Source organism: Nomascus leucogenys, chromosome 4 (genome assembly GCF_006542625.1).
Source record: "Nomascus leucogenys isolate Asia chromosome 4, Asia_NLE_v1, whole genome shotgun sequence".
NCBI lineage: Eukaryota > Metazoa > Chordata > Mammalia > Primates > Hylobatidae > Nomascus > Nomascus leucogenys.
The window spans coordinates 34,718,579-34,734,392 of NC_044384.1; the positions used below are offsets into that span (position 1 = coordinate 34,718,579).

At 39.7% G+C, this 15,814-nt stretch overlaps 1 protein-coding gene across 1 annotated transcript in view; it reads right to left on the reverse strand.

The window, feature by feature from the left end:
- Nucleotides 1-732: 732 nt before the first annotated feature.
- The window catches only part of SETBP1 (SET binding protein 1), a 388,368-nt gene continuing 373,286 nt past the window's right edge, over nucleotides 733-15,814 (reverse strand). Inside the window, 2 exon segments of the mRNA XM_003267525.4 lie at nucleotides 733-5,695; nucleotides 5,698-6,162. Of these exon segments, the coding sequence (XP_003267573.2) occupies nucleotides 5,544-5,695; nucleotides 5,698-6,162 (617 nt within the window). The 3' untranslated portion in view covers nucleotides 733-5,543.

A 15,814-nucleotide genomic window follows, 5' to 3' on the forward strand; every position in this document is an offset into this window, starting at 1 on the left:
ATGCCTGTATGTTCACATACAATGAAAGTATAATATGCAAAGTGCTTAAAACAGGCTTTTAAAACTCACTTATAAATACAAACTAAAAACTGGAACAGAATGGGTAGAAAAAACAGGCAGGAAAGCAGTAAAGTCTCCACCTTTCTTTCGAGACCCCATCACTCTTTCACAGCTGGCCATATTCAGCTTCAAATTGCTAGTTTCATTTTTCAAATGGAGGCCTAGTAAGTCCCTTTAGAGCAAGGACGCTCAGCATAGGCACTGGGTAGGTAATCAGTAACTGTCTGTCATTTATTAAGTAGCCCCTCCTGTCACTCCAGTAAAACCTTAAGTGCAGCCAGGGATCCTTCCTTCAGATGTCTGACATCATGGGATATTTAGTAAGAAAGCTTAATCCCTATCTGTAATGCTCTTCTAAAAATTTAGGACAGGGTGGGTCTTCAACATCCTACAGTACCCTTTGATTGCTTTCAGCAGAGGCCTAACTGGTTCTATGAATCAGCCCTGGCTTGGTGGCCAGTTAGTGCAATACTCTGTGAACAGTAAACCAGTAAATCAGACTCAACTCTTACTCAGAATGTACTTCCCAGTATCATACAAAAGAGAGACGCTTGTTAAAATTTCTCAATGATTCTGTATCCAGTTGGTGTGAGCAAAGACCCTCAAATGCTATTAAACTCCTTAGTGATGTAAACCAGATGGAAAATAAAACAAAAGAATTCACAACTCATGTTAGACTGAATTGAATGTCTTTAATTTCACACAATGAATAACATATGAATAGGATTAACTTTTTTTTTTTAATAGTTAAGTGCTCTATACTGTGCTAACCTGATCTGGTAGCGAAAAAGACTGAGCTTTCTTTTAGAAAAAAATGTTTAAAACCCAACATCTAAGACCATGGAGGAGCATGACAGTAAGCATGCTAGATGTATCTACGCCTCAAATAACAGCAAGTCCATGTTCATTTTAAATGTACAAAAATGCTTTATGAATAAAAACTGTTACAAAAAGAACATTTCAAACAATGTACAATTTTCTTGCCTCTATATTCAATAAAATACAAATACATTTTTTGTTCTAAAATATGTTTACATACAATCAAAGTAGAACATGCAAATTACACTTTAAAAAAGGCTTTTAAAAACCACTTATGAATACAAACTAAAAATTAGCCAGCACGACTTGTAAGACAATCTTGTGCCCCATTTTTTTCTTTTGAAATATATATGTACATATTTAACACATCATGTGCATTTATTATTATTTAAGAAATAGATTTTTTTTTAAAAAAGGAAGAAAAAGAAAGACACCAATCTAGGGTGGAACTGCCCTTCCACGTTGACCAGTTGGCAGCTCCTTTCAATTTCCCCCCTTTAGTGTTTATTAGACCTGGGCAAGTGGGCAATAGATATCCAGGAAGTTTCTTCCTTGGTTGATATGTGCTTCTAAGACTGTTCCCCAAATGACTGAGTCCAACAGGGAAGGAAGACTCATCAGTGGGGTGAACTCTCCAAGAAACAAGAGGCAGAAAGGACCTTGTATTGTGGAAAGAAACTTTAAGAAACACCAAGAAAATGCTACGGTATATTACAGTTCGAGTTTCTAGGCACTGTGATGACATTATCTGTAAGCTCTGGCATTTGGACCACTGTGATACTATAGGGTAGTGTTGAGAATAACGTCTATATTTATCTACTTTTACATAACGAGAAGGACTGAAAATCCTGCAACGTAACACTTAAATGGCTTTTGAGGCATTTCAGCTTCTGCCACCCCTCTCTCTCCATGCTGCAGTTGGTATTTAAAGGCTTTGGAAATATGTGTATAGACTTTAGACAGTTCCCAGGTAAATCTTTCTAGTGATAGGAAAAAAATATTCTCCAAAAGCTCATTATCTGAATATTGTTGGATAATAAGCTAGGAGAGGGATTTTCTACTTAAGTCTTAAAACCAAATCCTTTATGATCTGCATGTAGTACATCACCTTATACTATAATTCTGTCACCACTTGCTTATCATATTTATAGACCCAGCAATGTGCAGAACACAAATTCTGACTGCCACTGAACATGGCCTCCTACTCCGGACAGCAGCCAAATTAACATGCTAATCTTCTGCCAGCCCTTAGTCACCTTCTCTGGGCTGTCAGTGGCTGCTGATTCTTGGTCCTGCCAAGTCACAAACCAGCCCCTGACATGCTTTCCTTTCCTTTGACCTTTCTTCTTTGGGTTTTAGCCAGAGCTGGGCTATTTGAGGAAGTTAAACTTCTGCTCCTCTCATTTGAGATGAGGGGTGGAAGAGCAAGTAGCTCCTCCAGACACTTAGTCAAGTGGATTAAAGATCCATCATCACCTTCAAGGAGGCTTTTGTATCTAGATTTCATCCTTTTCTCATCACTAACCAGACTCCTTACAAGTGGGTCTGCATCTGCTTACTGAAGTCAGGTAATCCAGAAAACAAAAGAAAAAGAAATAAAAATCAAGGGGTTTCTCTTATAATGAAATATTTTGTGAAGCTGTATGTGGAGCACCATGTATCCCAAAAGACCTCTTCTCAAAAAAAAAAAAATGCAGCCCCAGAAGGCAGTGTTGGGGGGCCAGAGACCTCCACGATCAGGGTCGGGAGAGCTGGGTTTTCTTCCTAGCTCTGCAACCGTCTGTAAGCTGCATTGGCCCATGGCTGAGCGAGTTTGGACAGGTGGGGAGAGGCTAAAGGAATTGGGGGTAGTTAGAGAATAAGGAAATGGTTGTACTGATGAGATGAGTTAGGTTAATGAAAAGCAGAAGAAAAAAATACTGTGATACTGAGGGAGGAACTTGGTGGTGGAGAGAGGAAGCTGAGTAGGTGACTGAACTTGCTTCCACCTCCAAGTGGCTGTTTAGCATGCCTCAGCTTTGGTCCTCTGCAGTATTCCAGTCTATTCCTAGGGTCATACAAGTAGAGGATTTGAATTTAACTCACATGACCACTATAGACCAGAATTCACGTGTAAGTTGCAACTCTGCTGTTAAATCTCCTGAAATATCTTTCAGAGCTTTGGAAATTCTAATGTACCCCAAAGCTTTTTTGGAATTTCTCACCTACTAGAGGTTAATGTCAATTAAACTTTGGGTCCTTATTAAAGAAGTTTGCAGAGTGCCAGCTCATCTTCCTCTGCAAGAAGATTGAGTCTGCTTATAGACGTGGTTGGAGAGATAGTACAACACAGGAAGGAAGAAGGGCAAACAAAAGAAAAAAAGAAAAGATTTCAAAACCCAGTAAGAAGAGAAACCTCTTTATGGCTGAATTGGAATGAAAATGGTTGCTGTTTTATAGCAATGGTGGGGTGAGAGGGGCTAATTTAAACCTTCCTCTCAGGTGACTTTGGAACCACTCAGACAGGGCTTGGGAATGACGAATTAAAAATGGCTGCTTTGATTTTGCTGTTCAACTTGTGTGAAATGCCAAAGGTCAACCAAGGTCACAAACTGAGTATCTAGGATATAAGCTTTAAAGTAGAGGGGAATGCAGTCCTTTAAACTTACATATTGCTAGGATTAAATGCGATTGAACTAGTGGGCAGCAAATGATGTGAAGTCCATGGTGACAGAGCACAAGAGTATGACTATGTGGGTAATTTCAACCAACTCTTGGTGCCATAATGCAGCAGTAATGTTTGCAAGCCTATTAACTTGGAATTTAAAAATTTACTCACATAGATACCCCATCACTTATTCTTTTATGTTGCCAACAAAAATCCATCTCTCTCTAAGGAAGTAATATTGTGTTCTGAAATGATAATACAATTTCCAGCTGGTCCCAACTTCCTGTAAAGAAACTTAATTTGGAGGTAAACCAGATATTCTAATTCACATTAGAAAATTTAATTCTCTCTCTCAGTGTCTCTTTCTATAATCTACCATGCCAGGTGTTTGATGTCTTGGGGAAGGTAAGGGGGAGTGAGGGAGGAAATTGAAAATACTTATTTGAAATTTCCACAATCTGACTTTTAGAAAACATCTATGGAAATGGAATTCTTCATATTCATTCTGAGCCTGCTTAACATATTTTATTCGGGCTGTGGAAATGGATAATAGAGATGGAATATCTGTCCACGCTAAACCAATGGCTAGAGTACAACTTGGATGAGAAATGTACAGCTGAAATTGACCATTTAAAAGACGATTTGTCACACACAGTTTGCATCCATGCAGACTGATAGATTTATAATTACATTATGTACAATAATGTTTTAGTTTATTAAGGCAACCACAATTTGGATACTTTGTCCAAGGTGGCTTGATATAATTGAAGTGGTGATACCCTTTGAGCATTTTATTTATTTATTTTTCCAGATAAGAACACTTACTCCCATTTGCTTTTAAGAAATAATTATCAAGGGATAATGGACTTCTATTGTGTTTCTGTTTTCTTTTTTTTTTTTTTTTTTGAACAACCTATGACAATTATTTGAATGAAAAAGATCAGGTACCAAGGCATTGCTAGACACTTGTCTTTCTGGTGGGTCTGGGGTTTCAGTTTTTGGTGGCTTGTCAGTTATTCTATTTGCTGTGGGGTATTAAAACCATTTTATTCTGCCTATGCTCTGCTGACATGTTTTAAGTATAAAAATAGCCTGGTTGACATCTGGGTCAACATATCCTTGGCTGCTCTGCGTCACTTATTAAAAAGGTTTTATCAATACTGAGTATGTTTCACAACGATTGGGATTCAAAGCCAGGTTCTTGGAACAGCATGCCAAGGGTGAACTTTACAGCACAGGTTAAGGGTTACATTATTTAAATGTGTACCAAGAAAAAAAAAAGGCAGCAAGTAAGTTAATGAAAAGATATATGGAAGTACAATGGGCAAAGGAAAAATAGGAATAGACAATGCTAAAAATCAGTGTATGTGCAATAGAAGAGGCACACAGAACATGAATGCGGGTCTAAGGTCGCCTATCACTAGAATTCCACCTTCTGATCACACAATTCCATCTGAGAAACTGTACGGTTAAGGGAAAGATTCAGGTCACCTGAAGATGACGTTGGTACCCCAAAGCTTAGCAGAGCTTGAAAATCAAAAGAAATAAAAACCAATTAAATGGAACGGGTTACAGCAATACCAGTTGAGCAATTTGCAGCTTTTCTCCCCTTGGAATGTTTCCTAATTGAGGGTGTTTCCCTTTCGATTTTCCTGGCCAGCAAATGAAATCGGGAGTCGAGGGCGCACCTTGGCAGCGGGAGGTCAGGAGAGCGCCACCAGCCTGCTCCTCCTGGGGGCCTTCCGCTCGCCTGCGGAGGATCCAGCCGTACTGAAGCGCCGCGTGGTGGGAGCTGCGGTGAAGCTCAGACAAGCTTCTTCTGAAGGTGTCTCCCTGCTTTGCTTTCCCAAGAGCTCCTGATGGCTCAGCCCCGTCGTCTGGCCGGATTCTGCCTGCCCCGCTTCTGGAGAGAAGGGCGTGGGTGTCCCTGCAGCGGGGGATGCCGCCCCCGCTCCGGCTCACTGCGCTTCCCACGTGTCAGTTCCCTAGGCCCCAGGTGCAGACGCCCAGACCCGCCCTAGGGAAGGACCTCGCTCTCACTCCCTCGGGACTTCCTCTGCCTTTTGGCTTTCACCTCCTCTTCCTGGGGAAGGGGCTGCTGCGGGGGCGGCTGCTGCGGGGGCTGAGCGGGGGCCTGCGGTTTGTGTTTCCTCTTTCCGCCTCGGGGGTCTTGGGTAGAGGGGGTGGCGGGGGTAGGGGTGGTGGCGGCGGTGGCGGCAGGGGCGGCGGCGGTGGCGGGGGCAGGGGCGGCGCCTCCCGGGCCATGTGAATGACCGCCTCGATGGTGGCCATGATGGTGTCTTGGCTTGCGGCAGGCTCCAGCACCAGCGGGCTCAGGCTGGGCTTCTGGCCCCTTTTGCTGGGCAGGTCGATGCATTTTTCCAGCACCGGCATTTGGTCTCTGGAGTCCTCATCGAACTGGGTGGGCTGCTTCCTGGGACGCCCGCGCCTCTTCTTCACGAAGTTGTTGCCTGTTTTTGATTGTCTCTGCAGCCGCTTGGCCTTCAGGATCTTGTTCACGTGGTCCAGGTTCTTCTTGGTGGACAGGATCTTGGTGTAGTTGCACATCTTCCGCACTTCGCACTGGATGGCTTCGATCTCCCGCCGCTTGAATCTCTTCTTCAGGGAGGAGCCGACTGCAGGAGGGGAAGAGACAAGAAATTGAGCACAGGATGCAAGGTGCCTTCAACCCAGCCTCTTCACTGACAGCTAGCATTCTACTTGGCTATAAAGATTATGGAGAATTAATGCTACGGGTATGTCTCCATGCCCAAGATGCATTATTCCTTTTTCTTTATTAAGACAAAAACAAACATTTCTCAAATATTCATTGTGCATGCAAAGTACTCCTGTTTACATTATTTCAGTCCTCCCAACAATTATGTGAAATATTGTTGTTTCCGTTGTAAAGATGTGGAAACTGAGGCTCATACTGTGGAGGTAAACTGGCTTAGAGCCGTGAGACTCAATGGCAGAATCACAATATAAATCTTCCCATTATTTCTCTTATTATATAGGTAATTTTTTATTCACCTTTTTGACATTTGATTTGATTCAATTTAGCACAGGATTAGACTTTCTCTTTTTGTAGGTGTTAGATGAATAAAAAGGCACGTGGGCCTCCATATCAAGCAGATGTACTATCAATCTCATAGAAGAGATTCCTTGGCCTGATCAAGAATAAGAATATGTAACTGAACCATTTTATTCCTAACCCTTCTCCACTGACACAGGGAGGCTTATTTCCTGGAGCACTCTAGTTATCATGGCATCATCTCGCTGTGCTTTTCCCCCAGTGTTCTGGACTAGTCAAGTTCCCTGATGGCATTCAGTTAACCAGGTCCTTCATAACCAGTTCATCCCCTGGGAACCTCAAGGGAAGTATCAGCCAGGTGTTTCTGAATCATTTACACTACCCCTAGTAGCCTTGCATTTGCAAAGAGCTCTTTTCATGTCCTGTTGGCCAGCTGCACCTCTATTTTATGAGCCGAACTTCTTGTCTCAGGAAGTCCTGCACTGCCGCCACTAAATGGCCTTCAGAACTGCTTAGTTTTGAAGTTCAGACACCATAAACCGTGAATGGCTTCAAGATATAGCCAACCATTCCTCCTGCAGATCATTTTTTCTCCTTGTGTTGTTCATGAGCAGGCACATGTGTGATACCTGTGTGCACATGCACACACACACACACACAAACGGGCACATACACTCACACAGACTCCATGGCTCCACCTTCAAGGTGGCCACTCCCCCTGGCTGTTTATAAACATAAGAAGCGTGTCTTCACTGAGTTCTTTGCCGCTATGATTTACGCTGCATGTTCAACCCGAAAGGAGCCCACGTGGAAGACCTACACATAGAGGGAAGTGTGTTGCATTTTATCATTTTGGTTTGTTGTTTCCTCCCATTATTTTTTTTTGTACCTACTAATAGAGAAGCAGAACAAATATCTTGAGAGAGGAGGAAAAAAGATGCTTAAAACATGGATACCATTCTCACTTATTCTTGGGTACTCCCACTTGATTCTTTCCTCTGCTTTGTCCCATTTCTCTCTCATGCTGTGCCCAGCACAGATTGCCAGGAGGGTTTTATTTGAAGTTATTTACACCCCCAGCTTCATGGAGTGGAAAGAGCTGAGTCCCACGGGCCAGGTCAAAATGTTACTGCTTTTGGCCAAAGGTCAGTAAGACTGACCGAGCAATGAATAACTACTGAATGATCTTTAAAATAAGTTATAAAGATCAAAATAGAACAAAGCCAGAGTGAGCTTCTGACTATAAAAATAAAATTTTTGTAGTTAGTTTTGTAAAAGAAAAAGGTTGCCTGGTTGTAAGTTATCAGAGGCAAGAACCAATGCCTGTCTGTCTTTATGTCCCTCAAAGGGCCTAGCAGGGTGCCTTGTATATAAAAGAGATTTAAGAATTGTTTCTGGACTGACAAATCAGTCTAATCAGGCCTTGTAGTCGTATTCCCTAGAAGAGTTCTAGTTTGGATTTTTAAAGTGATCATTGCAAATATAGTGATACTAAAACTTAGCCCACCTTCATGTCAGTGACAGATAATTTGCCTTGTCCACATAGTTTAGGAGTCAATGGCAACTAGTCAGTAGTAATATTCCGCAAAACTTGACACTATTCTAAGCAAAGGTTTCATTTACAGTTTGCCCTCTCTTTAGTTTATATCAGCCATAGAGGAAGCAAATGCTATGTGATATATTATATAAAATAGCATGAAAGAATAAAGTAAATCACCTTGCTGACATGTAATATAGCATAGAAGTATAAAGTAAATCAATTAGTTGGCAATACTGTATTTGACCGAGTTAAGCTTGATGGAAATACTCCATGAGCTGCAGGTCATTTGGGGAAGATATAACCAATGGATTGTCGCTCTATGTGTTGTCTTTTTAAAGTGAAATGCCAAAATAAATAAGTAAACAAACTCCAAAAACAAAATCTCCAAACCAAAATAAACAGAAACCTAGCAGATAATTTCATATTCAAAAACATGTGCTGAATAATTTATTAAGTCTTTGCATTAAAAAGGATTATGAAATAAAAATTAATTCTGATAGCGTAAATCTACCAAACAATCCTAAAAAATGACATAACCAACTCTTTTGTGCCCACCATTCACATTTAGCAAATGTTAACTTTTCGTCATTTTTTAAATAAGAAAACATTATAGATTGAGCTAAGTCATGGCTCCCTTCTCCATTCCTTTCCCTTTCCTTTCTATGCTTGTTTTAATCCTTCTGTTGCATATATATGAGCTCATGTTGGTAAAAATTAAAAATCTGAATCTACCTAGTATTGGTAATGATGTAAGAAACTAGGAACACTCATATACTGTTGGTGGGAGTGTAAATTGTTATAATCATTTTGGAGAGTGATTGGGCAATAACTGTTAGAGTTGAAGATGTACACATTCAATGTCCCAGCAATTTCATGTCAAGCTTGCCTGCTTTACTCATATATAACAGGAGGCAAAAGTCATATAAGGATGTTCCTTGAAGCTCAGTGTATGATACAGAAAACTGAAAACGATCTAATTAATCAACTGTGATACATAAAATAATGCAATATTATACATCGATTAAAATGAATAAACGACATATAAATATATCAACATGGTTGAATCTCATTTAAAGAGTTGAGTAAAAAAGGAAATCACAAAAACATGTTTAAGTATACTATTTACATAACTTTAAAAACACACATACTTCTTGAACTTTTATCTTCAGAGTCCAGTTGTGGAGGTTTAAAGTGACTGCTGTGTAGGAGATCAACTGTGAGTCAAACATTTGGTGGATGACTCACCTACTACTCAACATCTACTTCCCCCCAGGGCAACCTCATAGAGTTTTATTAAGCCACTAGAGTAGGGCTGTCCAAGAGAGTTTTCTGAGATGGTGAAAATGTTCTCTATGTGTGTGCTGCCCCATAGGTAGCCACTAGCCACTTGTGGCTACTGAGCACTTGAAATGTGGCTGGTGTGACTAACTGAATTTTTAATATCACCTAATTTTCATTTAAATAGCTATAGTGTGGCTAGTGGCTACCCTATGGGGCAGCACAGATCTAGAACTAACTACCTTGAACTACAGAGGACAGAAGACACACAGGGATTCATTCAGTAAATTGTGGACTGTGGGAGACTCTAGGCAAACAACCTGGTGTCTTCAACAAATAAATCGCAGGGCAGGGGGAAGATGAAACTGTGCATCAAAAGAGACTAAAGAGATAAAGGACCTTATTTGGATGACAATTAGAACAAACTGTTAAAAGAGATCATGAAATAAATGGAAATTTGGACAATGGGCATTTCATGATATTATGTAACTACTGTTAATTTCCATAGGTGTGATATTTGCATTGTGATTATGCTTTTTGAGTACCTATCTTTTAGAAATGCATACTAAAATATTAATAGATGAAATCACATACTATCATCTGGGATTCACTTTAAAATACTAAGGAAGGGAGGAGGTAAGTGGAAGTATTGATGAAACAAGATTGACTGTAAGTTGATGTTGTTGAAGCTGAAGTTGATATTGATGGGTACATGAGGTTTATTAATGCTATTCTGTCTACTTTGGTATATGTCTGACATTTTCGATAACACAATGTTAAAAATTATAAATAAGTGGCAATAAAACATCTTAAAATCTTAGGGCTGGACAGTGCTCTAATTTTCACCCTCTTGGGGCTGTATTTCACCTAAATATTTTTTGAAGAATAAGAGGAGATGTTCTCAGTGAAGGTCATGCATCCACCATCCCCCTAGAAGGCTTAGCTTGTAGCTGCCCGCCTGTTTTAATGGCACAGAAACATGAATGAGTTCTCTTTGTTTTATGCTTTCACCAACTGCATAAATAAATATATGCCATGAGCCAATCTCCATTGATGGCATCAGGCATTATGACTTAGTATCCCTCTTTCTTTTGCACATTATAATCTTTAGGGTTTTTCACATCTACCAAACATCTGAATTCTATTTATTTTTCCTTTATGCTTGTTATCCAAACTTTCAGTTCAGATTTGTTATTCCTCTGTGTGAATAATAGCAGAGTATGGTAGAGTAGAAATGATTCTGTGTAGAAGAAGCTGGAAAACAAGGTGAACTGAGATAAACCCCTTAACCCCTCCATCTCTGTTTCTTCATCTGTTACATTGGATGGCTGAACCAGATGCTCTTGGAAGTTCCCTTCTATATTTAGTTTGCCGTAATTCTTTTCTATACTCATTATTAATTGCACCCCCAAATGTGGGGTGGCTTTCTAAAACATTTATTTAATCGAATAATTCTAAAATCTTAGTGTGGGGGGAGAACTTCAGACTTGGCAGGGTTTGATATTCACAAATCTTTCCCCTTATTGCTTATGATTTCACTGTCCCTCTAAATGTTTACAGATTTTTCTCTCTTCAAATTGTTTCATTATTGGACAGTCATTTCTGGGCTCTTGCTGCAAGATTGATTCCATATTTGCTCTCCTTCCTATAATTGTCCTATATCTTGCCTGCTCTTTCTTAGTTTTAAAGAATAATTATTGAGTGGCCCAGGCAAAATGAAAATTCATTTCTTCATAACTCAGCAATACAAATTTTCTTTCAGACCCTATCTATATTTGAAATTGCCATGCAAATGGTTGAGCTGGTTTTGGTCCAGATCTAGGCATTCTATCTTTTCACTCCCATTATCAGAAGATTGGCTCATCAGCATTCTGTTGATTTTGTCAAGTCGTTTATGGTAACTAGAGAATGGACTTAGCACTGTTTTTTGGATGCAGAATTTGTACATATAGTAGGCCCCCTCAGCCAAAGGCTAACAAGGCTTAGTTATATAGAATATTCCCAAGAAATAGATACTCATGTTTGTAGACTGTACTTTGCCCATGTACAAGACACATCCTATTTTACAAGAAAGCTTTGGGTGGATTGTGGAGGGAGGCAAATTTACTTCTAGATTCCTTAGAGTTTTTCTTGCTGTTTGAATGTTCCTAAGGGGAGGTGGAAAGATGAGGAAGGCTGAACTGCCTGGAGTTGGGGTGCATTTAAGGACAGATAGAGCTGGAATATCTTGTGCTTCAATCAAGGCGGAGAGTTGCAGTATGAATTGCTCTGTGTGCTGATACATGTTAGAAGATTCTCTGAAGGCAAAGGCCACATCTTTTTTTCTCTACTTCCAGAGTTCCCAGCACAGGCCCAGTGATACAGCAGTACCTGATCTGGTGCATACTATGTGGTCAGCAAATACAAGCTCAATGGCATTCAATTGTCTCATGTTCTCCAATGTAAATTCTGCATTTTATTTATTTATTTTACTTTGTACTTCTGCTTGCCTTGGTAATGGTCTCTTATTTTCCTAATGCTGCTTTTTATTTTTAATGGGGAGAATGAGGCAACCTACCTTGGCATGCAAACTTTCTTCTTCCACCCTTAGAATTTAAATTAACCTTCTATGGTCCTGGCCTTAAAAGCTCTTTAGAAAAAGATGGCAAGTTGCCTCTGCTGGTGAGGCCTCTGCAAGGTAGGGGGCATCTGAGTTGCTGCTTGTTATCAACACAAGTGCTAGAGGACTGCTAAGTTTAAAGCAGTAATTTAGAATTAAGAGTTAGCAGATGTGGGGGATTTGTCATAATATGATGGTGTTTTCATTCTGTTCTTAATATCATCTTAACATACTTTGGGGTTTCTTTGAAAACATGACTAGCTTGTTTAAAGCATAGTAACTGCTTGACTATTCAAATAACAACTTATTCTTAAGGGTTTATTGTGAAAGAACTTTTTATCTCAGTTGCAGTGGCTTGAAGGACTCTGGTCTGTGTTCTGTTCCTATTTCACATTTTTTCTTGGGACAAGGTAGGAGGAGAGGTGGGTAGACTGGCTGATGGAGAGGTGAAGCAGTGGGGTATGTAGGTGTGAGCATGTTTATGTGTGTGAGCTCTGAAGTGGGCTAGGCCACCAAACAGTTAGTGCCCCAGGGCAGCTCTCTAATCTTCTTAGGAAGGGTGTTGGATTTAGAAATTGGCCTAATGCTCTCCTGCCCCTGCCACCTTGCCCACACTGTTCACCTCCTCTCTGCCTCTCTAAATTAAACCAGCAGCTTCCCAAGTGGGGTGCACATTCCCTCCAGAGGAGGCCAGACAATTTACTGGGCTGCAGAAAGAACACATTAATAATTTGTATTTACATTATTTATATTTTACCTAAATAATTCTAATGCTTAATAAATGGAACTCCAGCCATGCCCTTACTTGCGCTGCCCATCAGATGACAGGTCACCTGTCACACTTGGGCATGATATTCCTGGAAGGAGGAGAGGCCATGTGCATTCAAGGGGTTGACGGGGGATCTCACTGGTTAGTGGCTTTCAGGGTGCTGTCAGTGTCCCATATTTTAAATTCGCAGCAGGCCAGCCCACATGGTAATTTTAGAAAAGCAAGACTTTTCAACAGAAAAAAAATTCAAAATACTTTGTAATGAGATGAAGAAGACCTATACAATATTTTATATACCACACATTGTTCTGTTGGTTATTTCACACCAAACTGTATACATAAGTTGCCATTTTCAAAGATGAATTTGGCAATTTTCTTGTACAAAAAGACAAGGGTTCCAAATTTTCTTAACTCTTCTAGGCTGTCAAGGGGCTGTCAGTAATGTTACCCTGCAGATGTTAAAAAACAAAACACTTAAATGTCCCTTTACAGTAAACTGGGCCAGAAAGTAACTGCTTTTGAAAGAAACTCATGCTATAGAAAGAGCAGCAGTTTGGGAAATTTATTGCAAATGTTTCCACCATTTGGCAATTTTGTTGCTGAAAATAACATAACCTATAAAATCCCTTTAATCTGCAAATTTGAATATCTTGTAAACAGAACTACTTTTGAATGAAGAGTTGGACTAAAAAAAATGGACCATCTAATTGTTAATAAAGAGGATGGTTTGCCAAGTTTCAACAAAAATCTTGTTTAACTGATAGATGAGATTGGAAAAAAATAGTACTGATTTAAGCACAGTCAACATGTACTTTATTCTTTTGAATCTATGTGTATGTGAAATATTCTTTATCCTACAACATCTACTAACAACAAGTATTGAAACAAACTGAATTAAGAATGATAACTTTAAATTACTTATCACAAGTGCTTAAAAAAAAACAAGATTTTCAAAAACAAGTATACAAACTCAATTGCTTGGCCCTCCTTAAAACACTATTAAAAATACTTAAATCAGTATAACATTTTGATAGCAACAAAAATATTTTTGTTTCATTAATAATTGGTAAAATGAAATTTAAAATTATTTTAAGAATATAATATATTTCAAGTTTATCTCATCCTGTTAAAGTTTGTATTTAAGAAAAAGATGGCACATATTTTTAGTATGTATTTAAATGGTGTGACTATTCAAAGTTATGTTACTAATATCACTGTATGATCAAAAATCTAGAGCCCACTGCTTTAAAGTTGTCCTTTCTTTTTTAAAAAACTCCTCAAGAGTTTATTCACTCACTTGGTATTTAATCCTCAAAGATCTTAACTTTCTATGGCCTACGAAGCATTAAAGCTTCTTGAAGACAGCATGTGTTGTCCTTTTTCATACGCTTCAAAACAAAGGACACAGTTCCTGTGTCATAGTAGATGTTTGATTAATATTTCCTGCTAGATTTTTTCAGACTGTAAACTCCTGGAGCCCAAATCCTGGAGAGCATTCATCTTTATATTCCCCAGAACACCTTTAACTGAGTTGCATGCAATTCCACGGCAGTGGGGGGTGCCCTATACGTGGAGAGCTCCTTGAATGGGATTTAATGCTGACATTCTTTATTTGATTAGGCAATATACAGGTCCTGGTCTATTGGCTTCTCTGACCACAAGGAAATAACTCCAGTTATTTCATGGGCCCACAGGTTAGACAAGCCACCTGGGACTTTGGACAGATAATGACAGTGGTGACTCATTCCAGAGATAATCTAACCTGAGTAAAAACATTGCTAGGTTGCTCAAGGGACTTCTAAGGAGGGCAAGCCAGATTTTGGCAGTCCTGAAAAAACTGGGCAAAAGAGAGACCTCAGAAATAAGAGAACCAGCAAAAGATGAGATTATAGCTCCCTGTAAGGTGCACCATGAATATTCATCACAAGGGGTTGCCCACCATGGATGAACAGAGGAGTCTTTTAAGTCTGGGGGATTTTCTGGAGGTGCTATTTATTTGTAAGCCACTTATAAATAGTCAGCCGGGCGCGGTGGCTCACGCCTGTAATCCCAGCACTTTGGGAGGCTGAGGCGGGTGGATTACGAGGTCAGGAGTTTGAGACCAGTCTGGCCAACATGGTGAAACCCCGTCTCTACTAAAAATACAAAAAGTAGCTGGGTGTGGTGGTGCATGCCTGCAATCCCAGCTACTCGGGAGGCTGAGGGGATAAATCACTTGAACCCAGGAGGCGGAGGGTGCAGTGAGCCAAGATTGTGCCACTGTACTCCAGCCTGGGCAACAGAGCGAGACTCCATCTCAAAAAAAAAAAAAAAAATAGTAGCTTCCTAGGCTTTTGGTAAGGAGTGAATTGGGAATGGCAGCATTGGTAAACTGAGAAATACGAGGGCATTTAGCCGTCCTCTGTTTCATTCAACTTTGGCTTTTGTTTGTTGTAATATGGATCAAGTCCCAACACACTGATGAGACAACATGGAAGGCTGGATAGAAATGTAGTTAACGCCAAAAAGTTTGAAGCTACATCTGTTGAGTCTCACAGCATGCCAGTTGGTCACACAGTGGGGGTGGTTGCACCCTCTCAAAGGGCTCTTTATATTTCTTTTTTCTTTCCTCTCAAATGTGGTATCACTTTATCCTTAACCATAAATACCATCTCTTATATAATACCCCAACTATTGTGCATGCATGTTCCTACCTGATTGTGAGACATTTTCTTTGTCTCTTTAAAACTTTGAAAACAAAATACAGGGAAGAACAAAGAACCATATAACAAACATGAACATAGGAAAATTTCCATATTTTAAATATTTAGACTCAGATAAAATAAGTCCTGTTGACCATGCTAGAACTTCAAGAATTACATATAACGGTAAGTATCTCTGTTTTGTTTTTTTCCTGGTCTTAATAGTAACTGCATTTGTTTATGTATTAGCTAGCATACTTGGCAATCTGATGGAAAACATATTGACCAGGACATTAGAAGAATGAGGTTCTTATCTTAGCTTATCACCCCTCAGTTCTGTGTCTCCAGACAAATTCCTCAATTTTTTGAAAGGACCCTCGCTTCTCA